The following is a 26,979-nucleotide window of genomic DNA, read 5'->3' on the forward strand; positions in this document are numbered from 1 at the left end:
TATGTTTGATGGTATCACCAAACAAGCACGAAATAAAAGCTTGTATACAGTTGTATACAAAAAAGATGAAGTTTGTGTTTGAAATTATGGTAGTATATATGATAGTTCAAAATTTTTTATTTAAAAATATATTAAAATAAATTATTTATTTATTTTTTAAAAAATATTTTTAATATTAACAAATCAAAATAATTTAAAATTATTAAAAATATATGTTTTTATTTCAAAATTTGAGGCGCTCGCACGCATGGACAGACCACTTTGTTCGAAGTGGACGTATAATCTTGATTTCTTAAAAAAAGAAGGAGAAAGAGTTTCAGTAATTCAGGCATGGTGCGGTGCTGTGACAGAGAAGCTTTCAAACAAACGTGCGATAGGGATTCCATGGCTCCTTCTGGCTTCATTCAACCAATCAAAACCCTCCCTTTTTATTTTAACCTTAGCTTTCTCTTGCACTTTCTTTTCACGAATCCCAAGTACCACCATCTCTCCTTGTCTGCAAACGTATTCAATAAGCCCAGTTCCCACGTCAATACTCTTCTGTTTCCCTGTTTCTAGGCAGCAGCAGCAGCAAGCAGCAGCCTTTTACCCCCTTTTTTTTAACAATTCCTGTTTCATTTCTAGGTTTGGTCCTGGGATTTTGTGTTTATTACCAAACCGCCTCCTCTTCCTTTGGATCCGAGCTAGCTAGGAAGAACGAACGGAGGATTTGAGGTTGTTAGCAACTTGAGAGATTTGCAAGTCATAATTATTGCATTTGTTTATCTTTTAAGCTAATCAATGAAGTTTATATAAATTGCCACTTGTGTTTTAGGAGTTAGCAGCCATTTAACAAATGAAAAGGTTGTCTTGTCCAATCTTCATCAGGCTGCTAGTCTTTCACCAATCCATTATTTGCTTGCGGACTTTTTTTTTTAAAAAAATTCCCTTTGATAGAGGCCCGTGTTGATATCTGGTCAATCAAAACTCTGTGATCATAATTATAGTTTGATTTAGATGTCTCTAGTCACTGTCGTTCACATACAAGAGCATGGGGTGGTTTGAATCGGTGAGATTATGTATTTTTTCTCCTTTTAAGAATTTAATACTGTGAAATGGACCTAACAGCTGCTTAATCAGCATCTAATTAATAGCCATAACTATATGACGGGGGCCATATAATTTAGGTCACACGCTATGGGAGCCACGAAGGCATAAAGTGTTGATAAATTTCAATAAAACACAATTTATTGTAAAGGGGTCCACGAAAAAACCAGTCTTCTAAATTGCTTGACCATACAAATCATAGGACCCATCATCATCGTCCAAGTTGCCTAACATTTGTATCAAGTTCGTGGTCCGTTGGCCGAAGAGTGTGGGATGGTCAATGCTTTATGATGCCGGTAAAACGAGAAGATGAGAGGGACTTTAGTAACTTTTTCCGTGAAAACACAACCACAAGCACATTCTGTTCACTCCCACAGCTCGCACCGCTTTGTATCGTTGTATCCTGTATGGATCATGTTTTTTTCTCTCGAAATGGGATTGTGATGGTTTGCATTTTTAAAAGTTTTTTTTGAATTATTTTTATTTAAAAAATATTCATTTCATGTTTTTAGATTTTTTTAATAATTTTAATATGTTAGCATACAAAAATTAAAAACACCACATTATCCCAAACTCATGTCTGATTAATCTCGTTTTAATGCATCAAGCCGTTCCCCCCTTAAATTGACAGTGATGGATTACTAAAATTTATTAACTTGATCAGAACAATAACAGTGTTGATTATTGCAGTGAAGCTGAGAGGGTGCCATTTTTGTTAACCGGGAACACAACTCTGTTGCAGGCCTGTCCATCAATTTTTTTTTAACCTAACAGCTTCCCATGCCCATATCCAGAGCGAAGTCTTCACCTGCCGTGTTAATTTTTGTTGACTAAACCCTCTCAGTCTGTAAGCATGGTTACTAAACAAACTTTCAAACAGTAACTTTTTTTTTTTAATCCCGTGCAAAAGCTAAAATAGCAAGTAATAACTCATGCACATTTATAAGAAAAATAGCAGTGGTTGCGTTCAAAAATTCTCTCGAGGCCTCGACATGAAAGAGCTATGTCCCGTTGTCTGCTCCCGCGAGATAAGCTCCACCACAGAGGTCGAACTATAATTCACCTAGCACTTTAATAATCTCGACTGGACTAGTCAAGCTCGTCCAAATTAAATCCGTGACCATGATTTACGGTGTGTTTGGAGGAGCCTTTATTTATGTTTGGGTGTTTTTATTTAAAAAAAAACATTAAATTAATATTTTTTAGTATTTTTTTTATTGATTTTGATATGTTGGTATTAAAATAAAAATTAATATAAAAAATTATTTTTGAGATATATAAAAAAAATTATTTTGAAAATTATTTTGTACTATAATCTCAAGAACACCTAGATTGTGTTTGTTTTTATATTCAAAAAGTGCTTTTAATTTTTTTTTTCATGTTTGCTATATTGTTATGATGTACTCCCATAAAAATAATTTGAAAATAATAATAATAAAATATTATTTTAATTACAAACACTACCTTTAGATCTCATCACAACATAATATATTTTTAAACAAATTAATGGTAGCCTCCACTGAGAAGGTTTCACGTATACAAGTGTATGTATTTAATATTATGACGTGTAATATTTTTTAAAAATATTTTTTATTTAAAAATATATTAAAATATTTTATTATTATTATTAACATCAATACATCAATTCTATAAAAAATAAAAAAATATTGATTTAATATATTTTTTAAACTAAGAACACTATTATAAAAAACAGTTTAAAAATAATTTTGAAAAAAATAGATTTTTAAAATTGTATTTTACTTTAAATTATTTTTTTTTGGATTTTAAAATTATTTTACTTTATTTTAATAAAAAAATCTTTTTTAATATATTTTAAAACAAAAATATACTTAATAAAACAAAATTTACCACGATGTTAAACAGGCTGCGAGTGAAAATTTCTGGTGCAAGTCACTTGTCTCCCTGAAGATCAATTAATTATACACGTGTTATTTTGAGGTTTATAGCTGGTTACAGCTAGAGCCCAGTGTAGGTGGGAATTGTGGACAGGAGATCATACATCCCCCTTCTACATAATTGAAATATTTAAATTTTTTGGACATTACTAATATTTGATGTGAGCATTTTATTAGATATTAAACGGAGGCTCCCTCCTCGGAGACGAAAGACTCTGAAGCCGGAATTTTAAAGGATATACTGAAATTGATGGGATTTTAAATTTATTTTTTTAAATTATTAATTGAAGATTTATAAATTCTATATTAACTTGAAGTTTAATATAATTATTAATTTAAAAATAAATAAAATTAATTGAATTATATATAAATTATATTGGATACTTATATTAATAAAAAAATCATGAAAGGGCTTGCACAAATTCTTTAAATTGAAAAAACAAACTGGTAATTAATCACAAATCGTCATTCTTTTATTACTAGCTATAGCAACATCCTAGATTCATAAGCAATATTTTTATTTTTTTTAATTTTTAAAAATATATTTTAAAATATAGTTGTAATTGCTTTTGAAAGTATTTTTTTATTTATAAAATATTAAAATAAAATATTTTTTTATTTTTTTAAAATTATTTTCAATATCAACACATTAAAATAAATTAAAAAAATATAAATATAAAATAAAAATAAATTTTTTATTTTTAAAAATATTTTTAAAATAAAATTACAAGATATTAGTTATATATTATCATGCCAAACAATAGAAAAACGCAAATTGAGAGGAAAAAGTAGAATAAATGAAAAAACAGGGTCCAATACAAAATCTCCAACACTTGCTAGAGCAAAAGGACAAAGATAGTGAAATGGGCACCTAATGCTGCTCCTCTCAAATTTAAAATCTAAAATAAATAAAATATAGAATAGAATAAAAACCAACGAAAAAAGAAAGAAAGAATATGTTTGTATGGTGGATATTGCAGCATAACCAGACATGCCATGCTTAAGGACGAGAGAGACAGCCAGCTTGAAAACCGCTAGAGAGAGAAAGTAGCTAGAAGGAGAGAAATGGTCGCAGTTTTTTTCTGAAGGGGGTTTAAGAGAGGGTTTTAGGTCTACCAACTGGTTGTTAGGGATTGAACTCCTTAACCAAATCCTCAATCTTCAACAGCCAAACAAAGAGCCCTCAAGAATTCACAACAACAACATCAACAAGAGATAGAATTAGAAGCAACATCAACCACAACAAGAACAAGAAGTCAAGCACCAACTACTACTTCTTCTTGCACAACTGAATTATCAAGCAAAGAAAGAACCCTAAAGCCAAAGAAACAAGAAAAAGATACACACCTTGAAAGCTATCATTTCTCTTGAGAGAGAGGCAGAGAGATGCTCACGTGGGGTTTTAATGGAATGATTGGTAGAAAGAATATATGATGAGAGAAAAAAGATAGAAAAAAGAGAGGAAATTCATTGCTGTTTCTGCTCTCAATTATTATTACCACTTTCTTTTAGAGGATAAAAAATAAAATTAAAAAAAGCTGAAGCTTTTCTTCTCCTGGGATGTATGTGTATGTATTATGCGTACATACATAGGACTATTTAATGAAAAGTGAAGGGTTGTGTCGTCGTTGTTTTTTTGTATTGGGATCGTCAGATTTGTGTATCAGCAGATCAAGTTGTGTCTTCGAGATTTTCTGTTCCCTAAAACACCCACAAGTGTTACTGGTTTCCAGGTAATTTTTTATTGCTTGTTGATTTCTTGGTCCTTTTTTTTTCATCTGTTCTTGTTCTTAATCTTTACTAGTATTTAATTATTATTTCTCTTTCATGTGTGTCCCTGTCTTCTATCTTTTTCGTTCCTGGAGATAGAGGAGATGATGACGGTGGTGATTATGTGATTGTAATTTGTGGACTTTTTTTTTTATAAAAAAATTATTGGATACTTATTGGGATTTCAAGTGATGGTTTTGTCTTGCTTCCTTCTTTGGATCATGTTCTTTCTTCCTTTTTTGCTTGATAGACATCATAACTTTTGTCTTAGGATTTATTTAAATGGAAGTAACCCTTGAAAAATTTCAGTTTTTGTTCTTCTTAGCTTGTGTGCTTAAGGGGGATTTTTGGATTTAGGTTATGGATTTTGTTGCTGCTTTAATACTTCCACATACTAGATTGGTTCAAAAAAGCTCTTTTTTAATCATTTCGGTACTGGAAATCACTAAATGCTAATGTTACATCAATATTTTTATCCTTTTGAAACTGTCAAACCACTTAAAAAGCCTTGGTTTTTTGCATAGAAGGATCTTTTGATGTTTAATTCTTCTGTTCGTTGAGTCCAAGTTACCTGTATTGTTCACCGTTGATCCACTTAACTAAGAGCTTGTAAGCTTGCCTTTCAGCTCTTGATGCTGAATCACTACGGGCTTCCCTTCAGCTTCTTGTGTATTCTTTCAGTGGTTTATTTCTTTTCCTTGGTATTTTTTTGAGCTTTTTCTCAAGTATGGGTGTGAGATTTAAATATAAACACAGAGTTTCGAGTTACAACTACAATACTGAGAGTGGTTAAGCACCCTCCAGGTAATGAAGTATACTTACAGTTGATGGTAATGGAAGTTCTTTCTCTATTCATTTCAGTTCCCTGAGCGGTATGTGATTGGGCTTGCATAACCAGGCAGGAAAGTCTCAACGTTTCAATACAATGGCTACCTATTACACTAGTTCGAATAATCAAAGAGACACGGCTGCAATGGTATATCTGCCTGGTTCATATCCGGAAGCACCGGTTCTTCATGGCAATATGATGATGTACATGAATTCTGGATCATACTCAGATAATTTGGCTGGGAATTCTCACCATCAAAACAACTGTATTGAATTTCAGTCCGTGGAGAATTCTGCAAACCCACAACAACAAGAAATCCTGTCAAATCTGGGTGGATCACGAATAGGGGAGCATGATTTTGGTGCATGGAGGGATGGTAGAAATGAGATGCTAGTCATGCAGTCAGTGAGCGGTGCTTCCAGCGTTCTTCACAGTGCACAGAGTTTGCAGGGCCAGGGTTTATCTCTTAGTCTTGGCACCCAAATCCCTTCTGGAACGCAAATGCCTTCTATTCCTTACCGGAATACCAATCCAGGACTCACTTCATTCTTGAGTCCTAATTTTTCCATTTCAGGGGAGGGTGGTGGCAGGATTGGCTCTTCCAGAGATGAGCAGTCGAGAAATATTGAATATCTGACGCCTGTTTTTTCTGGAGGCAATCACGATGTGAATAAAGGTGATTTGTCCCCCTATGGAATGAATAGCGTTGGAAGAACGATTCCCAATTCCAAGTACCTGAAGGCAGCACAACAACTACTTGATGAAGTTGTCAATGTTCGAAAAGCGATAAAGCAACCTGATAAAGAGAAAAACCAGACCACAAGTGAACATGGACTGAACAGTGCAAAAGAGGGTGATAGTGGATTAAAGAATGGGGCTTCAAACCCTCAAGAATCCACCAACTCTCCAAGTGAGCTTTCGCATGCTGAAAGACAAGAATTGCAGAACAAGTTGACAAAACTTTTATCCATGCTAGACGAGGTAACGCCAAAATATTATTGTTTCCCTAAGCCTCATCCTGAATTAGTCCTTTTCTTTCTTCTACTTGTCCAGGACATTGACTAATCACTGTGTTTTTTTTGGTAATGCTTGTCCTAATCTTTTTCTACAATCATATATTTACTTGTGTCAACGAACTTGGGGACCTTGTTTGGCTATATAACCTGTTATTTGCTAATGTGAGGAAGCGAAACTAATGGTAACTGAAGCAATGATTCTGCAGTTGCCTCTGGGATTCCTAAGAATAATATAGTACAGTAACACTCTGGTTTGATAGTTAGGAGTTTTCACTCTGGAACAATCTTTGCTTTGATAATTGCGGGTTCTATCCAGCTGCGTGGATTTATTTCATTGTTCATGCTACAGTACAATCTTCAATGTGTCAATGAGCAGTTATTTTCAGGAAAATCATAGTGTTATAGCTTTTGCACTTTACTTTACTCTTGTGGATACACCTCCTTAAGTAGACTTTTGCACTTTACTCTTGTGGATACACCTCCTTAAGTAGAGTTGATAAGAAGTTTTGCTGAGCTTCAGAACTGATGTTTCTGAAGAGCCTGCGGTTCTCTCATGTTGATGATTATTGTTCACAATATTTTATCACATTACCAATCAAGTCTGCACTAATGCCTTGTGTTTGACATAAAATTTTCTACTTCTTCCAGGAACTTATGGGACTGGTGAATGTGCTGCAAGACACTGCTATTCTTTAGATTTTAGTTAGCATTCAAGAGAACCATATTTGGTAGATATCCCAACCTTATATGCTGCCAAACCATGCTTGCCTAACTGCACCTTTCTACACTGAGTATAATCATAGCATCACCTTAGGAAGTTGTTGCATTTGAGATGTCAAGCTAGAATATAGTTTTACAGACTACCTGAACTGTTGTGCGATAGACTTAGACGGATCCATTCATGTTGTATCTTTTTTACTCATCTTTATATTGTTATTTTATGGTAGCAAGTTCAAGCATTGGGATCAGTCACTTCATTTAACTGAATGCGATGCTTATGGCACATGCATGTAAATGATTTCATTGTCAGTCTATCTGATTAATGTGCAAGCCCTGCCTGTGATTAATTTGCAAACAATTAAACCAACTTCCTTTTCCTAGAGGTCTAATTATGATCTGTTGTCACAGGTTGATAGACGATACAAACAATATTACCATCAGATGCAAATTGTGGTGTCTTCATTTGATGTGATAGCAGGATGTGGAGCAGCTAAACCATACATAGCACTTGCCCTCCAGACTATTTCACAACACTTTCGGTGCTTGCATGATGCAATAACTGGCCAAATTCGTGCAACCCGTAATAACCTCGGGGAACAAGAAACCTCAGAAAATAATAAAGGAGTTGGAATATCACGACTTCGGTATGTGGACCAGCAGCTTAGGCAACAGAGGGCTCTCCAGCAACTTGGTATGATGAAACAGCATGCGTGGAGGCCACAAAGGGGTCTGCCTGAAAGCTCTGTTTCCATTCTTCGTGCTTGGCTGTTTGAGCATTTTCTCCATCCGTAAATCCTCTTACCTTAGTGTTTTCTGTTTTCACACGGATTCACACCTTTGTTGTTCTTGTAAAGAACCTACAGCTTCAACTATAGTTGATTGTCTTTTTATTGTTCACCAGTTATCCAAAGGATTCTGATAAGATCATGCTGGCAAGGCAGACAGGCTTGACTAGAAGTCAGGTAAACACTAACTAAAACTTGTTTTTCATCTAGTGATTAGTCTGCAGTCAGACTGGAGAGTCCTTATCATAAGAGGGCTGAGATACATCGTCTCTCTGTAAAAAACAAACTAGAGTCAAAATAGATGTCGTCCTTTTGGCAGCATTTTGGATTCTGCATTTTAAGTGTTGCTTAAACATAAAGGATTTGGGTGGAAAATTGGGCGATGTTGAGAAAGAGCGGGACTTAATGCTGTGAAGGTGGATAACCAAGTGAAAAACAGCATATACTCGCATTGTTAGATTTGAAAGTAAATAGAGCATTTACTGTTGTCTCTGTTAGAAAAGGTATGAACCAGTTTTGCATGCATGCATGCATAACAGGGGACTTCAAGCAACAGTCTGGTGGGGGAGATTTTGAGTTGCCAACCAAATTGTTGGGGAATTATTCCTCTCTATACTCTTTCCAATATGAGCTATATCTCTATAGTTGTTAATTACTGACATTGTTATCAGAGTTGGTGAATATGCTAAAACCTGGATTTAAAACCTCTTGTGGGTCAACCCTTGCCTTCAATCAATTTGTGCCACACTTTTCTTGACAATGTCATATGATAAGACCAAGCATATCTTGACACTTCTGTTGCCCTGCTCAGGTATCAAACTGGTTCATTAATGCACGAGTGCGTCTCTGGAAGCCCATGGTTCAAGAGATGTACAAGGAAGAGCTTGGTGATGCAGAGATGGACTCTAATTCGTCTTCTGAAAATGCAGCCAAAGCAACAAAAGGTGACATGGGGACCTCTGAAGAAAAGGGGGAAGAATTCCAACAAAGTGCTAGTTCAACAGCCACTGGAAGATGCAGTGTGGGACAATTGATGGATTCCAAGTCTGACCATGTTCCTGAGGTAGAAATGGCAGGAACAACTGTGAGAAGCAACTTCCATAATGGCACACATGGTGAGACTTATACCGAGTATGGATTACTAAAGTTGAGGGAGGACCAAAGGCCTGGTATGGAGGACTGTAGCCTCTTCTCTGATGCCATGGCTCACTCTGAGGGGGGTGGTGATAGGTTTATGGCAGCAGCTGCTGCTGCTTACCAAATGTCAGAGGCGAGGAGGTTTGGAAATGGAAGTGGGGTATCTCTTACATTAGGATTGCAGCACTGCGAGGGTGGTAGCCTTCCAATGTCGGGTACAACGCATCATGGTTTTGTTTCCATGAGAGGGGATGATGATATCTACAAGGCAGCATCTTCGGTGGGGGCTGCTGAGCCCACAGATTTTGAATGCTTAAATCCAGGGAACCGGCAACACAGATTCAGTTCCTCCCATGTATTTCATGATTTCGTTGCTTGAAACAATTGATCGAGGAATTTACACGGGAATATGAGATTACTTATGAAACAGTAGCTCCCAAACTTTTGTTGTTCCAGTAGGAACATTCATCTCACTTTCATATGGTTACAGGGAGGTTGTGTATAAAACAGAGTTGTTGTAGTATACCATAAGAATTGGTTGGCAGGTTAGCATATTGTAAAGTGACATCTTTGGTATTGGAAAAGAAAGTTCGGTTTGAAATAAAGAGTTGGGAATGGCTCGTCCTTTGATTTTGGTAGTGAACTACAACCGAGAATAAATCTGTGAAATTATTCCATATTTTGGAAACGTCATTAAAACTAGCAGGGACACAACCACGAGCCAAGCAGCACTTTCCTAGAACACTTCGATTCATCACGCTCTTTCACATCAACCGTCTATGCTTCAAACCACGTTTTTGAAATCAACTCCTTTCTGCAGCAGGTTAAGTAGTCTTGTTCCTCTGGGTGAATCTGCAGGCTATCAATCTATAAACATAAACTTTCATCTTTTGACCTTGCCGGAATGCACGCCCTTTTGCTTGACGGGTTACTGAGGGGTTGAGACGGGCATCCGATATTGTAATTAATTCGGGACTGCACCAACCAAGGATATCCCTTTTCCGCATGCTTTAATTGATCTGAAGAAGATCTTAGCATCTGGGGAGCCATTAAAGTGCTCCATGAACCTCTCTCCATATTCTCTGCATTTGAGTCACCTGTAATCGTAAAAAGGCTCCTTTCCAGGACCACAGCTCTTTCTGTTTGCTGACAATCTCTCCAAAAGTTTCAGAGGCAGGATGTACGGGCTGAAAACCAGTAGCTTCTCACCAGCTGACTCACATCGGCCCAGTAAATTGAGGAAAAAACTTCACTTCTGCTCCCTATTTCACATCCAACTGCTCCAGCGTTGCATCTATCTTATCATCATCAACTGCGGAGCCTCTTTATCCATTTGCTGGATATTTCTCTGAAAAATATTTCAGCTTTGGGTGCATATACAGAGCACTTCCTACATAAGTTTTTTTGAACTCGCTCAGCTTCTTAATAGCTGTCTTGCACTGAAAAAATAAAAATAATATATATATATATATATTGAACATATTGAACACAAGGGCATACGCATCATAAAAATTTGTTAAAGATGTGTTAAAAATGAAAGCATAAAAAAAGAAAATATAAAAATTCAATAAAATCCAAAGGACCAAATAAGAAGAAAAAAATGAAAAAAAAAAAAAAACCTAAGCATATATGTGACCCCACATGACTAGGCTTAGGAAAGCTTATGAGCGGAGGCTTTTCAGCCACGGTCTGCATATCCTTGCTGAGTTTTTTTATTTTAAAATCTATTTTGAGGGATGAATGATATGTAAAAATTGAAAGCATAAAAAAAGAAAATATAAAAATTCAATAAAATCCAAAGGACCAAATAAGAAGAAAAAAATGAAAAAAAAAAATCTAAGCATATATGCGACCCCACATGACTAGGCTTAGGAAAGCTTATGAGCGGAGGCTTTTCAGCCACGGTCTGCATATCCTTGCTGAGTTTTTTTATTTTAAAATCTATTTTGAGGGATGAATGACGTGCTCTATTTTTTTTTGAAAAAAAAAAGAGCAACGTGTCATTTACTTCTCTCTAGAATTAGGTCACAATCATGGCTGAAAAATTAAGGAGGTAATTTTTTTAATTTAGAAGCTCATTTTAATTCAAAAGCATTTATAATACACAGTATACTCTTTCTGTTCATCAAAATTGAAATTTTAAAATTCAAAGATATTTTTTTAAAAAAAAATTGAGAATCAAAGGGGGTTTTTTGTGCAAGCTTTGAAGCTGCCATCAATTGTTTTGGACTTTTCCACTTTAATCGTGCATTGTTCAACAAATTAGAGTCAATTTACAATCACTTTAGCCACAGAAAGACTTCGTCAATGAGAAAAAAAATTCAACGAACAAAGTAAAAAAAAATAAAAATTAATTGTGGCAATTAACAATGAATTATCAATTATGTGAACAGTGATATGATTTGCCCAATAGTTAATGACACTTGTATTTATTGCCCGGTTCCAAAATTACATGAGCTCACTGGTACAAGCAACCATCCAAAATGGTTACAATCCTGGAATATGATGTTTTGTTTAATTTGGTTCCGCTCCCTTGCCCGGTTGCCCCTAGGCTTGGTGAGCAAGAAAACTATATTTTCAATATGAGGGGCACCGTTGGAGGTTTCAAGTTATAAATTTATTTTTTTAGAAATTACTAGATTATTAATTTTGAAATATATAAAATTAATTAAAATTCGAGCAAACTAACCCCAAATTTACAAGTTAAAAAAAAAAAACCATATTTCTGCTAAATGAGTTCATGGAACATAAATCTACAAGATGGGGGAAATAAAACGTACTCCATGACATTTCTGTCAGCAGCTCAACAAAGGCTTAACCAGACCGATGCACTCACAAGAAGGCCATCACTTGGCGTAAGAGCACAGATTACTAAAGACGAACAAATTCATATTTGTCAAGCATTCATGCTGCCATGGTTCCCTGTACACTTACAACCACATAGACGGGAAAACCATGACAAAAACTGATGAATATTTACGAAGGTTAAAATTCTGGAGGTATGCCGCAAGTTCTTTCACTTGAAGAGTTAAAAGAAGTTGGGTATAAAAACTCAAAAATGACAACTGAGCATCTGTTGTCAATCTTGCTTGCAACATCCAAGATGCCTTCCATTGCTTTATGTCCACGAACCAGGAAAGAATGTACAGTTTCTGGGTCAGAGAAGTCGGAATTTATTTCAGCCTACACCAGCGCTTCAGCCTGGTCAACCCCAGTCCTACCTGAAACATATGCAGGAGACATCTCAGGAGGAACAACGGATATTTGAATATGGGAAATCAACAAAAGTACTATTGTGCACTAACCTTTTATACAGAACCCTTACATCATCCCTCACCAGCGAACTTTCCATGAAGCAATCTCCACTGTCATCCAACTCAACAGTCTCCACCTCAAAATCCTGGTAACCACAGTATTCATTCCACTCGAACCACATTTTAGCAATGGCTTCCTTCCTGAAGCAAGTAGTATGATCATCCTCTTCTGGTGAATCAGCAGCAACCAGCCTATATGCATACACTTTCTTCGTTTGCCCAGGTCGGAATGCACGTCCTATTGCCTGGCGAGTTACTGAAGGATTAAGATGAACATCTAAGATGATTATGCGAGAAGCCCCCACCAATGATATCCCTTCTCCGCATGCCTTAATAGACCCGAAGAAAACTTTAGAATCCATGGAATTGTTGAAACGGTCCATGGACCACTCACGATGATCAGAACTTGATTCACCTGAGATCACAAAGATATCTTTTCCCAGAATCCAGCCCTTTACTTTCATCACAAGTCTTTCTAAGAACTTCAATGGTGTGAGGTACTGGCTGAAAACCAGGAGCTTCTCCCCAGCTGACTCGCATAAGCTTAATATATTGAGAAAGAACTTCGCCTTGGCTCCATCTCTCACATCTAATGTCTCTAACAAGTTATCCATCATATCATCAGTTACAGCAGAATTCTCAGAGAAGGAGTGCAACTTTGGGTGTAGATAAACAGCACTCCCAACAGAACTTCTCTTGAACTTCCCTGCGAACTTCTTCAACTTCTGCACTTCGTGCTTCTGTTTGGAACTGAGATTCAGCACTACAGTAAAATCAACTAGTCCTGGAAGCTCATCCAGAAAATCTCCTTTATAATAATGAAGAACCTTGCTAGTCATCTCACGCAGATCTTGTATAACAGTCACCTTCCTTTTAAAATCTTGGTTTTTCTGCATGGTGAGCTCTACCAGATCATAGAAAGCTGCATCTGCACCTGCTTTGAATTGCTTCCTTGCACCTGGAATGTTTACTTTACTCAAGATGCGCTTGACAATACCTCGGGAAGTATCCATCCTCAGAAACTTAGGACGAACTAGATTCAATACATTGAACACTTCCTTGACATGATTTTGGTAGAGGGTTCCAGAAAGCACAACTTTACGAGGTGTCTGCACTTTGGCTAGAGATTGCAGCACATCTGTATTCTCATTCCTCGGAGTGTGCCCTTCATCCAAAATTAGAATTGAGGGTCTCCTTAACAATATCTCCTGGCAAGTTACTGACACCTGGTTCTTCCCGTCATCACAGACTATAGAGGAGAACTGTTTGTACCCTAAGAAAAGGATACTCTTATGCTCCAACCACTGTTTTAAGACCTCCAATTGCTGATGCCTACTGTCTGCCTTAACAGAGTAAAAATCATAAAGTGGAATATCCTCAATCTGCCATATCTGAAACTCCTTTTTCCATGTAGACAATATTCCTTTTGGAAGCACCACTAATGGTTTTGCATGAGGATATTTGGCTAGGAAACTTTGCATGAAACTGATTATCATAAATGTCTTGCCGGATCCAGGAGCATGGGCTAAGATGCACCCCCCTGGGTTATCTGCCACCAAATTATTGCGAAGAAAATTGAAACCTTCCACTTGATGAGGTTTCATCTGCTTCATGTGCCTTGGATGAGCAGGGATGTCAGTTACCATCAAATCTTCTTCAAACAAATCAACTCCAACCATCCCATTTGAATCTCGGTCCTTGGCATTGCGGGATTCAGACATGTACGTCCTTGCATTCCTTTTGACCTGGATTCAAATAAATAAATAAATAAATATATATAACTTCAAAATGATTCCATACCAGTACAATTAGCTAAAACAACAAATGGCCAAAGCAGAAGAAACTGAAGTAAGTAGAGTTTGGATCACACTATTGTGTAACATAAAATCTATAAAGCATGATTGGGAAAGAACCAAGAGACAACCAGCACATACAAAAGTTCAGCGCAATTTGTTCAAGTCAAATTCCTATTTCCTGATAAACTCTTCTCCATGCAGAAAATTTGATCAAGAAATTTATAACAGAAGCAGCATTTACTTACATGTTATTTGTTGTTATACACATTACAACACCAAAAAATGCAAAAAATGACAGCTTTACCTTGTTAAACTGGATCTCAATTATGGTATCAATTGCTTTCTCAATAACCCCACATATGCGACAAACATAACCAATATCATCCTTCAAGACAAAAGAGTGGTCGCAATAATCTTCATCTTCTTCCATGTTCTCATCAGATTGAGGATTTTCAACAACATCCTGTCAGAATCAGCAGAAATTCATAATAAAATACAATAAACCAAAAATAGGGTTTTTCTCATTCTTTCAGAATACTAGACTCAAATGCTGGATCTTAAACAAGCAATCTGAGCAAAAATATCAGAAGTCATTCATGATCCCTCAGCTAAGGAATGCGCTCAATGAGCACAGGCGAAACATATAATGGAATAATAAACACAGCTTCATAAAATTCGATCACTTTCATTTCACCACTGGATGTCAAGTAATGATAGTCTCTTGTAGCATAAATAAATTGCTATTGATATTTTTGTTTCTTTTCATGACTAGTCATTCTGCTTGCTTTCATAGGACAAATCATGTTCCTTTTTCTTCTCCTTGATAAATAACAAATTCAAAAGACTCTAAAAGAAATGTGAGGAAACCTTGTTTACAAGTCAGGCACAGAAATGTGCCAAAAATTAAAAAAAATAAAAATTTCAAAATAAGACATAGGTCCAGGAAATCAAAGCCTTCAAAATCAATCACCAAATAATGAATCCACAAAACCTGTCTTCTTGAAGGGAAAAAATAATTATTCAACCGAAAACTTCACCAGCATTTGTTGCACCCACCAGTCAAAGCAAAATTGAGACCATATCCGACATTAAGGCAGTTTTTGTCAACTAGTTTTTCTTTAATTTTTTATACATATTTCTAGAATATATATATATATATATGTACCTTGGAAGACTCCAGTGCGAATGACATCTCTTTCCAAATATCTCCTAGGCCATCGTCTTCAATCCCTGTATCAACTTCATCCTCCTCTACACCAACATAAACTCCTTTATCTTTTGTGATGTTAGGTTCACCAGTAAGACTTACTACCTCTCCACGAATTCTTCTCTCGGCATGGTCACTAAACTGAAGAAATAACAATTGAGATAAGACAGAAATGGCATTGGAACAAGCAATTGTACTCGTATGAAATCCTGAAAACGAAAATAAAGGTGCTACTCGAAATAGACAAAGAATTGAACTTAGAATCAGCTTTCAAGAGTCTAAACTGGTAAAGCGTGAGAAACCAACACAAAAACAAAACTAAAATGGCAAAAACGTACAATAAAATTCATAAATAAAAATCATCCTATAACATCATTGGACGACAGTGTATCACTGAAAAAGCATGCAGGCAACACAACGTGGTTTAAACTGTGTCAACAGTTGCATAACTCCTCCGCGATAAGCTAAGTATTCATTTTTCAACCCTCTCCCTCTCCTGAACCTTTTCATGTAAAAAAGAAAAAAACCATATTATATGCATGTACAGCACTCATAGCTATGGTTTGACACCCATGTAATAAAAGTCATAGAAATTGTTACATGTACAATCGCTAACAGCACATCTTTTAAACCACATGCATTAGCAACTTTTGCATCTTCAAACACACATGACTCCAGAACCACCAAGATGATCGAAACTTACCATAAGGTCAGTAAGAAATTGCCCCTCGGGCTTCGGCAAAACAATCCCCTGAAAATGCCCAGCCATCCTATTCTCATTACTCTCTACTTCGTCATCGGAATCAATAACCACAACCGGCATTCTTCCCCCAGCAACATTTCCACCTTCACCCTCATCATCATCACCATCATCCAAATCAATCACATTACACTTTTCCTCACTGAAACTCATCCCTCGACCACGTGACTCATTCGCAAGCTCAGGATACATAACCAAAAAGGTATGTATCATTTGCGCTTTCCGGTTAAAAAGTGATCGTATATCGTCCGTAACACTTCCATATCTCCCACTATCTAACCGGTCAAGCAAACCATGAATTGCAAATGGATCAGAGTAATCCGTTACTTTTTCTTTCATCTGTTTCATCCTCTTATTTCCATTAAAACGCGACTCTGTTAGCAAAAAAAATCACAAAAATTATGAAAAAAAATCAATCAAATAAATAAAGGGAGGGAGGGAGGGAAACGTACCGTTTGGAGCTGCGCGTTTTAGAGGCAAAATGTTCAGTGGAGTTTCCATTAGAGAGCTGAAATTGAGAAGAAAACACAAAACGACATAAATTTAATTCACGAAACGACGGTGGTTTAAACCCTACATAGAACTGCTAAAGAGAACGCAATGAATGAAAGAAAACCCTGGAGTAAGAAATTAAGAAACTAGCCGCTGGGTTTTAGCTTTGATTAGTTAAATGCAAACTAAATATCTGCAGCTAATTAATCATGGGCCTGGAGAAGAAGGGAGGACTGATGGGGTTTTCCCTTTTCTTTTCTTTTTCTTTTTTTGCGGGAGAGTGGAGTTTTTTATTTTATTATTATTATAATTTAATTTATATGATCTAGATAAAAACTTGAGTTAAGTCCGATTAATTTAAAAAATCAACTAAAATTTATTGATTTTTTTAAATTAATTTTTATTTATTTTTTAGTTAAGTCCGATTAATTTAAAAAAATCAACAAAAATTTATTCATTTTTTTAAATTAAATTATTTTTATTTTTTAAAAAATAAAAAATTAAATTGAACTTTTAATCAATTGACTGATCTAAAACTCAAATTCTTTTAGTTAATTTTTGAATAGATTTTAAAACTAATACACGAGTTGATTTTACAACTCATGTTATAAATAAGAAGGGGGAAATATTAAATATCTTTTTTGGCTGGAGATAAGATAATGAGATGATAAATAAAATTATAAATATATACTAGTTGAAAAAATAAAGTTAAATATTGTTTTAAAAGAAAAAGGTTAAGACAGCAGAGTAAATGCCAAAAAAATTATAAAAAAGTATTTATTTATCCTCCATGCCCTTCATTTCAGATTATTGATGAAAATAGGTAATCGTGTGTGTGAATGGGGGAACTAGATTTAAAGGGACTAAAATTTCAATTATTTTATTATTTAATTTAAAATTATAAATATTATAATGCAAATGGTTGAAAAAACATTTCTTGCAGGGGCCGGGGCTCTGCCTGCCCCGTGTCTCTACCCCTGTGTGTGTGTGTGTGTGTAGACAAGAAGTATAATTATACTTTGTCAATCAGATTTTTTTAGTATTTACATGGATATTAATTTACAGCCATTATTTATTATTTAACAATAAATAAAATAGTAATATATAAATATATATTAAACAATATAATAAAAAATATTGTACATACATGTACATGTGTGTGTATTTTATAACAATGATAAGACATGTGCATATTATATTAATTCAAAAAATATAGATAAATGTTATGCAAGAGTATTTATATAAATACAATATCTATATTATATGCATTATCTATCAGGTTGGGTTGTATCCATGCCTATTAGATTAAAATTAATTTTTTTTATCACTCTAATACTCAAATTCATCTCACCTTGGAAACTCGCGTGCAGCCCATCCAGATCCGTTGTTTTCCTCTTCTTTTTTGCAGATGGAAAGTACATAATAACCTGAAAAATAAATTTGAAGGCATCAAATATAATTTAAATAAAAAGGTCAGCGGACAAGGATAGGGACCGGACCGGTGATAAAAAATATTTACTTTGATGTTGAATTAATGAATAAATTAAGTATTAGTTAATAAGAAACTTTTGTATTAAACTTGTATATCTAAAAATCTTTAGAAGATTTCATGAATAACTGCAAATATTTAACACTATAGACCCACTTTAAAAAAAGATAGTTGATTTCAGCACAACCTACTCTAGTTACATGTGATGTGATTAACTTGTTGATAAAATTATTTTTATTCACATAAAAAATAAAAATAATTTTTAATTTTATTTATGAATGTTTAAAAATATAGTAATAATTATTTTTTAAAGAATTTTTTATTTAAAATATATTAAAATAATATTTATTATTTTTATTTTTAAATTTTTAATATTATTATATCAAAACAATTTGTAAATATAAAAAATTAATTTTAAATGAAAAAATTCAAAATTTATCAAACTCTTAGTTTAAATGTAAGATCAAACAATAAATGATTATTAATCATGAAATGTGATTGATTGCTTGGTTTTTCTTTCTTTTTATTATAAAAAAATAAGAAGAGGTTCATTACTCCCTGCGACGCCATCAGAGGAAAGGCTAGATTCCTCTCTCTCTCTCTCTCTCTCTCTCTCTCTATATATATATATATATATATATATATATATAAGGCATAATAGTATCATTAAGCTTATTATAATATAACGACCAAGCAGTGATCTATCAAGATCTATAAATTAAACTAGATTTTAAATTAAATTAGATAAAAATTGATTTAATATAGCTTAGTTGATTTGCTTGGTAAAAATATAAAAGGGTAATTTAATTTGATTTTAAAAAGAATTAAACCAATATTGCTTTAATTGTTTTCTTAAAAAAAAACAAACTTGAAACAACGGCAGGTAAACTTACCATCTTGTAAACGGGTATAATAATATGAGATAAATTAAGAGTTTTTATTTTAAAAGCCCATGAAGACAACCTAGCTGTGGTGAATTTGAAGTCCCTTGTCAGTTGTCAGCACGAGCTTCCACTCGAACTGAAAAACCTCAAAAGAGCTAAAAACAGTCCCACTCCATTTACAAGCGAATCACAACAGAAGTCGCCGCTGTTCTTCTTCTCTCAGAGTTTTCCCGCCTATATAAATCCATACTCGCAATGCTTTCTCATCGATTGCAATTCCATCTCCTCTCTCAAAATCCCAAAAAAGCCTTTACAATGCTTTCTCATCGATTACAATTCCATCCCCTCTCTCAAAATCCCAAAAAAGCCTTTACCTTTTCCACTCCTTCTCGCTCCAATCCTCACTCTTTCCTTCACTTCTCGCCAAACACAACCAATCGCTCCTTTCCTGGACTAAAAAACAAAACCCACTTGAATTCCACCATGACTTCGAATTCTAATCAATCCAATCCTCTCCAATTAGACCTCACTGAAGCAGACATTGATGGCTTCTCTGATGTAGCCAACAAGCTTGCTGATGCCTCTGGTGAAGTGATTAGAAAGTATTTTAGAAAGAAATTTGAAATTCTTGACAAAGAGGATTTGAGTAAGTATTTCATTTTCATCTTTTGACTTATTTGAGATATTTCAGACTTTTGGTGTTTAATTAATTTTGTTACAGGTCCTGTTACTATAGCTGATAAAGCAGCGGAGGAAGCTATGATTTCAATTATACTAGAGAATTTTCCTTCTCATGCAATGTGAGTTTAATTGAATGCATACTGTTGCTTTATTTATTTTTCTTGTAGAAGTTTTTGTCTGGTCACTGCGTAAAGTAAAGAAGAGAAACGAAATGCTGATGGGTTATTCTTAAATAGGGAACTTGTTGCTCTTGTGAGATGTGATGGTTAATGTTTTTGAACCTGCATTATGGGTTTCTTGCTGTTTTAATTGTAGTTTCGGGGAGGAGAATGGGTGGAGGTGTAAAGAGGAGTTTTCAGATTTCGTTTGGGTTTTGGATCCGATAGATGGGACCAAGAGTTTTATTACTGGTATGCCTCTTGCTACTGTTCCTGTAATGTTAATGCAGTCAGTGTTGAGCTTTGAAATTTTTTAACTCGTAATTTTATCTGTTTGATCATTTTAGGTAAACCTTTGTTTGGTACACTCGTTGCTTTGCTATATAAGGGTAAACCGGTAAGAATTGCATTCTGTTGTTTGCCAGTATAAAAGAGAAATGGTTTCATTTAATGCTAATAAGCTTGTTACAATGTGTGTGAAGTGAATATTCTTCTTAAAATGCTGAAAATGTCCTTGCAGATTCTTGGCATAATTGACCAGCCTGTATTAAGGGAACGATGGATTGGCTTAAATGGAAGGAGAACGACATTGAATGGAGAGGAAATATCTACACGGGCTTGTGCCAAACTGTCACAAGCATATTTGTATGCTCTCTCATATTGTTATCCTATCCTAAGATAAACAGTGTAGGACTTGTGATTTCATTAAAGTAATTGCATCTCTTGTGAAATAGTCAACTCTCCATATTCATATCATGCGAGTGGCTTATAGCTGTCAACTCCTTTCTTTATGCAGGTATACCACTAGCCCACATCTGTTTAGTGGGGATGCTGTAGAAGCTTTTGCTCGTGTTAGAAGCAAGGTTTGTGTGATCTGTTCAAGATAAAGAGGTTTACCTGATACGGTTTAATGCCATTACAATGCCAACCGAAATGGAATAGAAACAATTAATAAATGAACAGGGTGATCTCTTTAAAATGATAAGATTTGAACTACAAATCTGCCTCAATCACACAACTATGGTATTATTTCACAATATCATTAGAGATGACAATATCAATTCATGTCTGATGCTGGGAAATTTCCGTACTTCTCCTTTTCGTCTTCCTTGTTCTCTGTTTCATGGTATATTTTCTGGCACCAGCATGTAAGTTAGGGATTTTGTCAACTTGCATCACTTGATAGATTATGTAAAGACTTGTCAATTTGCAACTGATATTTGTCTATGGACATCACCTCAATGTTTTCTGAGTAAACAATTGAATTGTACTTTTTCTCGAGTGTTTTGATCCCTTTCTCCCTCTTGTTTCATGTTCTTATTGTTTGCAGGTGAAAGTGCCATTATATGGCTGTGACTGTTATGCTTATGCTCTTTTGGCTTCTGGATATGTAGACCTCGTTATCGAGTCTGGTCTCAAGGTAACTTGTGCTTCTATCTACAATGCTGATCGAACTGATGTATCCTTGACGTGTATAACTCTGCACTATGGAAGACATGGGACTGTTTTTAGCACTTCAAATTGCTGTAATTAGAACAAGTCTTTTTACTTCAAATTTGGTGGCTAGCCTTTTCCCAGAAATGAATAGTTCAAAAGAAATGGAGTTTTTAGCGTCGTGCGATGAATTCTGTAGACGTAAAAGGGCCTTGCATTTGCATTTTTGTGCCTCTTTGTAGTGCTTGCCTTTTTTTTTTCAACAGTAAAACAAACCTTGTTGCTTTCATTCTCATACTGCATAAAGCTTTTGCTGAACAAACTTTATTGTCAATATATAATTCAATCATATTGCTCTTGTTGTCAGCCATACGATTTCCTTGCCCTGATACCTGTGATAGAGGGAGCTGGAGGCATTATAACAGACTGGAAAGGACACCACCTCTTCTGGGAGGCTTCTCCAGATTCTCGTGCAACAAGTATTCTAGTTTATACCAAGTTCTCTTTATTCTGATTTACCTTTATTTGCGACACACGATTCATCTTATCCATGTTAGAGTTTGAACTTAGCTTTGAAAGCAGGCATCATGCTGGTCCTCACCTATTTCATTTTTCAGGTTTCAATGTAGTGGCGGCTGGAGATAAACAAATTCACCAACAAGCTCTAGATGCATTACAATGGCATTGAAGATTTGCACCCGATTCTTACCTCCAATGTAACAATGTCTGCTCTTGTGGTTCAAATATTTACTATTTTAGAAACAGACCCCCTTGGGAAGCTAATTCGACTAGTACAAGTGAACTAGTTTTATTTACATCTCATCAATAATAAATCTACTTTTCTGTTTATCTGAGTAATTGATCAATCAATTTGTGTTCATGTCAAACCTCCTCAGACACATTAGTTATAAAGACTAACTGAAAGTCGAGTGAAAGCATAACAGTGATATTCAGGGAAAATTGAGATGCTTGAATTGCTCACCAGTTGATTGGCAGAGGGATATAACGATCAAATATAAGCATTTCAGTTGAGTAGAAAATGATTCAGCTAAAACGGGTTAAAAAAAACAGCTATATAAATAAAATGGAAACGCTGCAATTCGCGTACTAGCACATTACAGTCAAGTGACAGCTCCAAAAGAACAACGTTGCTTGCCCACATTACAGTCAACAAATGACAGCTCCAAAAGAACAACGTTGCTTGCCAAGACTGAAACCATAATAGAATTGCGTATCTCCTTGCTGACACTATTGTTTTCGTGAAATAGACAAGCAGCGATTCCACTGACAGTAACAACAAATGGTACAAGATCTGAACTCCTCCATTTCATTCAGGGTCTGAGTTGCATGGCATGCTATCGGAAAAATCAAGCATGATAAACAGGGTTTCAATCCTTTCCAAAGTCAGCATTGTAGTGAGCACTAGATTCAAGCTTCTTGGCCTCATTTAATTTCCGGACAGCCTGAAATGGCAGGAAGCCATGACATGTCAGACCATACAAATATACAAAACGAGAGTAAATGTCTAGATGTCCATTGTCACAGTAAGATGACTTAAAAATAAAGGGTTTTCAATTTTCATAGCTTGCACAGCAGAAATGTGATCTATTTTGCTAATGATTCTCTTAGTAAATGGGCAGGAAAAAGACGTGCTCTCTCAAAGAAAACAAAACTGTCTGACAAGTAAAGGATTGAAGAGTTCATAAGCAAACAGGCCTAACATGCATAAAAATTTCTGAAAATCTTACCTTCATGAAATCCTCATGGATGACGTAATCACGTTCTGCACGGATTGCAGACATCCCAGCTTCAGTGCAAACATTTCTAAGATCAGCACCATTGAACCCCTGCAACAGAGACACTTGATTTAATAGTCTGGTAAAAGAAACTAACAATTTGTACAGATAGAAGCATCCCAGGCTCACCTCAGCAAGCTTCACAACCGCTTCATAGTCAATATCACCATGTTTGGCAATTCCAGCAGCATGGATTTTGAGGATTTCCATTCTTGACTGCTCATTTGGCAATGGAATTTCTATCTTCCTGTCTAGACGGCCCGGTCGAAGAAGTGCAGGGTCCAGAACATCAGGTCTGTTTGTTGCCATAATCATTTTAACCTGGAAACACAACTCAGAGTCAACAAGTTTCTAGTAAAACAAGTGCTCCATGTCAAAACAAGTCATCCATACAAATTGAGGTATAGGATTGGTTTGATGAAAACAAAATTAAGCTACCTTCCCAAGCTGGTCAAATCCATCAAGCTGATTAAGCAACTCCATGAGTGTTCTTTGGATTTCACGGTCTGCACTTGTTCCCTCACTGAATCGACGTCCACCGATGGCATCAATCTCATCCATAAATATAATACATGGCTGGCAAGCAGAAAACACTTAGTAAGTTATGATTAATAAATCTTGTCACCGAAGGGAAAATATTCTATAATAATTTGCGCTCTTACTTGATGATCACGTGCGTACCCAAACATCTCTCTAATCAATCTAGCACTTTCACCAATATATTTATCAATAATAGCACTCGACACAACCTAAATCCACAAGTAAAAATCACATTTCTTGGTTAACACACGTACATGAGTGTGCAATCACAAGGGCATTTTGAAGCTGATATTCAAATTGTAAACAGCAATTTCTAACCTTCAAAAAGTTGGCATCTATGTTGCTTGCTATGGCTCTAGCTAATAATGTCTTTCCTGTTCCAGGAGGTCCATAAAGAAGAACACCCTGCAAAATGTTGAATTTCAGCGTCTCTCTAAGTATTTTCAGTTTTCCAGGCCAACAGATGAAGCAGCATCAAATAGTGTTATTACCTTGGGAGGCTTGATTCCCACCCTCAAAAAGAGCTCTGGATTCATGAGAGGCAGTTCTATAGATTCTCTAAGCTCTCGAATCTGATCTGAGAGCCCTCCCACAGCAGAGTAGCTAACATTACCAGGATCCTCATGAAGCATGTTATATACAACTGGATCAACCTGTAAAACAAAAATTCCACAACAGTTTAGGGCACATACACTGGTTGAACAACTAATAATTTCATCCAATAGTTTATAGCATCAATACTTACCTCACGAGGAAGAGCTCGCATGATTGTGAGAGTAGTCATATCAAGAACAACTCGGGTTCCAGCTGTTAGTTTTTCTTTGTCCACTTTACTACGACAACCAACCACATACCTAGGTCCACTGCTTGCTTTAACTATCACTAAACAGTATGATAATATATATTAGTTCCCCAGCCTGTAATATACCTAACCAATAGACAGCATTCAAGGACAACAAAATATATATATATAACGTCATGATAAAGTCAATAGACAGCATTCAAGGACAACAAAAAAAAAATATATATATATAACGTCATGATAAAGAAGCTATTAATACCAGCAGGCTGCTGAAGCGAAATATGAATATAGTTTAAATATAAAAAAATTGATATGTTTAAGCTGCACTCTGTGAATGAAAGAGAAAAAGAAAGTGCACGGCTTAATGTTGTTTAGAATGAACAAAACCCTACAGTCTCCCAATTACTGTTTATGTGGAAAAGTAGAGATTATTACAGCGTTCATTGTCGAGTGGCCTGAGAACTTCACCAATGATTTGTCCAACACTCTGAAGGGACTTCAAATCATCTTCAGTTTTGGCAAATTCCTTCTTGGCAGCCCGCAAATTCTCTCTCACTGAATCCATCCAATTACAAAACATGTCAGTTCCTAACACGACAGACAAAAGCAATAGCACAAGACTCCAAGGACAAAACAATATTTACCGAAAATATAAACATGGGAAATTTGTCTACCGAAAAAACAAACTTCTAACTAAGTATTAATTTCCTTCCCTTACATTTTATCCCCAAAATGGTATCTTTGTTAACACGACCACAGGATTAGAAAAATAAAACAAAGAATTGGTATTCCCTCTACCTTTAATGTGATTTAACTAATAAGTAGTGAAAATTTACATCTCAAACCCAAACAAACCTCAGTCCATTTTCCTAGTAATTCAACTTAATCCAGTCATTTAATCTAACAACCAGAAACCATGTCAAATTCACTAGTTGAGCTAGAACAAAAACATCGCAGCATTTCATTCAGTCATGTTTAGCTTGAACAAAACGCAAACTCAATCTCCTAAAGTTACATTACTAAACACAAACTAACAAAACCGAACATCAAGCCACTTCGAACTTTTGTCTTGAAGCATCCTAATCTAAATTCCTAAATATATAATGAATAATAAGAGGAAGAAATCTAACCTTTGGAATTGCCACACAAAACCCAGAAACAAAACTCAATTACAAACTTAAACCCTAGCTCATGATCCAAAAATCTGCTTAATTTCTTTAAAATAAAAAATTCAAGATTAACAAAAAACACTCTTTTTGTCTGAAAAAGAAATCCCTAAATCTGCTAGAATTAAAATCAGGGTTTTGTTGCGGTGACCTGTACGGACTCGGGATTCGAGCTCTTTATGGTTCAGTAGCTTCTTGCGGTACTCGGCGATCGCTGTACGGCGTCGAGCCGCCTCCTCTACTTCGCTCGACATTCTTTGTTTTCTTTTCCTGTTTGAATCACAGAGAGACTGAGGTTTGCCTTTCTTTCATAAATTAGCTCTCACTTGTTTTTCAGGAAAAAAAATCTAAAGCAATAGACTTCTTTGTTTCTTTCACTTTTTTGTTTACAGGTAAAGCCTAGCCTTCTAATTATTAATATAATCTTAATTAGGTCCTTTAACCGTAAATTTTCCTTTTTAGAGGGGCGGGGATCCTTATGTTTGTTTCAATACCATGGATAAGCATTTACGGATAAAATCATAATTATTGAAATCAAAAGTCTGGTGGGTTGATAGGGGGAATTCATGAAGTCTAACCCCAGCTGGATTTTAATTTTAACGAAAAAAGTAGAAGAAAATGCCCTGACTAAACACAACTGATTCTCAAGAAAAAGAATAAGAACTTCCTCATGTGAATAGAATGCGTAGGCCAAGAAAACTCAAAGGCTTCCTACTTTCTTTAAGCTGGAAACCATGTAGCTACACTGATTGGGCAACCAAGAAAAAGAGCATTTTACTGTATTATTTGAGGTTTGCTAATTGACACTCCCTTAATTCTATTTTGCGATTGGTTTGAATTGGATTCCTTTTGCCATCTTTCTAAGATCTTGCTATGGCAATTCATGACCGCACAGTCCGCTGAGGACGTGCCTTCCTTTTGCCATCTTTCTAAGATCTTGCTATGGCAATTCATTGCCGCACAGTCCGCTGAGGACGTGCCCCAAGTGAGTTTCATTGCTTATCTCGATCTCTCGTTCCCAGCCAAACTAGTCTAAAAGGGATTTCTTTTTTTTTAAAAAAAAGAAAATGAATCAACATCGTTATGATAAAAAAATAATTGACTCGAGTGGACCTGCTAAGTTGCAAGTTACTGGTGTCTGAAGGCAGAACCAGCAGAATTAAACCTATGGTTTCGAAAACAGAATTGTATAAAAATTTTG

At 35.4% G+C, this 26,979-nt stretch overlaps 4 protein-coding genes and 1 long non-coding RNA gene across 7 annotated transcripts; 2 read left to right on the forward strand and 3 right to left on the reverse strand.

Annotated features, from left to right (window-relative positions):
- Positions 1-448: 448 nt before the first annotated feature.
- On the reverse strand, positions 449-17,134 carry LOC105142041 (SNF2 domain-containing protein CLASSY 3). 2 transcript variants are annotated; one of them, XR_845499.1, is made up of 9 exons: positions 16,980-17,134; positions 16,789-16,844; positions 16,280-16,710; positions 15,535-15,717; positions 14,674-14,832; positions 12,565-14,318; positions 12,188-12,480; positions 1,106-1,110; positions 449-459 (listed from the first exon to the last, which is right to left on the reverse strand). XR_845499.1 is itself a non-coding variant. In XM_011049493.1 (7 exons), exons 2-7 carry the CDS (start codon positions 16,835-16,837, stop codon positions 12,477-12,479), a joined length of 2,580 nt encoding a protein of 859 aa, XP_011047795.1. In that variant the 5' UTR covers positions 16,838-16,844; positions 16,980-17,134; the 3' UTR covers positions 12,093-12,476. The 2 variants fall into 2 exon arrangements, 1 of the variants encoding a protein (XP_011047795.1); XM_011049493.1 differs by lacking the exons at positions 449-459; positions 1,106-1,110 and having other exon boundaries at positions 12,093-12,480.
- On the forward strand, positions 3,923-9,889 carry LOC105142055 (BEL1-like homeodomain protein 7). The gene is made up of 5 exons (XM_011049507.1): positions 3,923-4,735; positions 5,634-6,582; positions 7,746-8,125; positions 8,239-8,299; positions 8,934-9,889. The coding sequence occupies exons 2-5, from the start codon at positions 5,698-5,700 to the stop codon at positions 9,636-9,638; spliced, it is 2,031 nt and encodes a 676-aa protein (XP_011047809.1). The 5' UTR covers positions 3,923-4,735; positions 5,634-5,697; the 3' UTR covers positions 9,639-9,889.
- Positions 17,135-19,415: 2,281 nt separating the features above from the next.
- Positions 19,416-19,614, reverse strand: LOC105142064 (uncharacterized). Its single transcript, XR_845504.1, has 2 exons — positions 19,570-19,614; positions 19,416-19,509 (listed from the first exon to the last, which is right to left on the reverse strand). It is a non-coding gene; the product is annotated as an uncharacterized LOC105142064 (long non-coding RNA).
- Positions 19,615-19,668: 54 nt separating this feature from the next.
- IMPL2 (inositol monophosphatase family protein) lies at positions 19,669-22,323 on the forward strand. Its single transcript, XM_011049524.1, has 9 exons — positions 19,669-19,847; positions 19,923-20,001; positions 20,198-20,292; positions 20,388-20,437; positions 20,561-20,685; positions 20,837-20,903; positions 21,371-21,460; positions 21,842-21,953; positions 22,092-22,323. The coding sequence occupies exons 1-9, from the start codon at positions 19,685-19,687 to the stop codon at positions 22,160-22,162; spliced, it is 852 nt and encodes a 283-aa protein (XP_011047826.1). The 5' UTR covers positions 19,669-19,684; the 3' UTR covers positions 22,163-22,323.
- Positions 22,324-22,733: 410 nt separating this feature from the next.
- On the reverse strand, positions 22,734-26,682 carry LOC105142078 (26S protease regulatory subunit S10B homolog B). Of its 2 annotated transcripts, none has more exons than XM_011049538.1 (10): positions 25,930-26,682; positions 25,048-25,167; positions 24,556-24,692; positions 24,302-24,463; positions 24,129-24,215; positions 23,933-24,019; positions 23,709-23,846; positions 23,400-23,591; positions 23,223-23,321; positions 22,734-22,937 (listed from the first exon to the last, which is right to left on the reverse strand). In XM_011049538.1, the coding sequence occupies exons 1-10, from the start codon at positions 26,030-26,032 to the stop codon at positions 22,863-22,865; spliced, it is 1,200 nt and encodes a 399-aa protein (XP_011047840.1). In that variant the 5' UTR covers positions 26,033-26,682; the 3' UTR covers positions 22,734-22,862. The 2 variants fall into 2 exon arrangements, with proteins under 2 accessions (XP_011047840.1, XP_011047848.1); XM_011049546.1 differs by lacking the exon at positions 25,930-26,682 and adding an exon at positions 25,743-25,852.
- Between the last annotated feature and the right edge of the window lie 297 nt (positions 26,683-26,979).

This window comes from Populus euphratica, unplaced genomic scaffold (assembly GCF_000495115.2).
Source record: "Populus euphratica unplaced genomic scaffold, PopEup_1.0 scaffold3.1, whole genome shotgun sequence".
Classification (NCBI taxonomy): domain Eukaryota; kingdom Viridiplantae; phylum Streptophyta; class Magnoliopsida; order Malpighiales; family Salicaceae; genus Populus; species Populus euphratica.

Bases quoted from the DNA above. Each gene is read 5' to 3' on its own strand.
- LOC105142055 (XM_011049507.1), top strand. From the start codon at position 5,698: ATGGCTACCTATTACACTAGTTCGAATAATCAAAGAGACACGGCTGCA. The intron at 8,126-8,238 runs GTAAATCCTCTT...ATTGTTCACCAG, and splicing joins TTTGAGCATTTTCTCCATCC to TTATCCAAAGGATTCTGATA. The intron at 8,300-8,933 runs GTAAACACTAAC...TGCCCTGCTCAG, and splicing joins CAGGCTTGACTAGAAGTCAG to GTATCAAACTGGTTCATTAA.
- LOC105142041 (XM_011049493.1), bottom strand. From the start codon at position 16,837: ATGGAAACTCCACTGAACATTTTGCCTCTAAAACGCGCAGCTCCAAAC. The intron at 15,718-16,279 runs GTAAGTTTCGAT...TTATTTCTTCAG, and splicing joins AATTTCTTACTGACCTTATG to TTTAGTGACCATGCCGAGAG. The intron at 14,319-14,673 runs GTAAAGCTGTCA...ATTTGAATCCAG, and splicing joins TTGAGATCCAGTTTAACAAG to GTCAAAAGGAATGCAAGGAC.
- IMPL2 (XM_011049524.1), top strand. From the start codon at position 19,685: ATGACTTCGAATTCTAATCAATCCAATCCTCTCCAATTAGACCTCACT. The intron at 20,002-20,197 runs GTGAGTTTAATT...TTTTAATTGTAG, and splicing joins AATTTTCCTTCTCATGCAAT to TTTCGGGGAGGAGAATGGGT. The intron at 21,461-21,841 runs GTAACTTGTGCT...TCTTGTTGTCAG, and splicing joins TTATCGAGTCTGGTCTCAAG to CCATACGATTTCCTTGCCCT.
- LOC105142078 (XM_011049538.1), bottom strand. From the start codon at position 26,032: ATGTCGAGCGAAGTAGAGGAGGCGGCTCGACGCCGTACAGCGATCGCC. The intron at 24,020-24,128 runs GTTAGAAATTGC...TTGTGGATTTAG, and splicing joins TAGATGCCAACTTTTTGAAG to GTTGTGTCGAGTGCTATTAT. The intron at 23,592-23,708 runs GTAGCTTAATTT...TTGTGTTTCCAG, and splicing joins GATTTGACCAGCTTGGGAAG to GTTAAAATGATTATGGCAAC.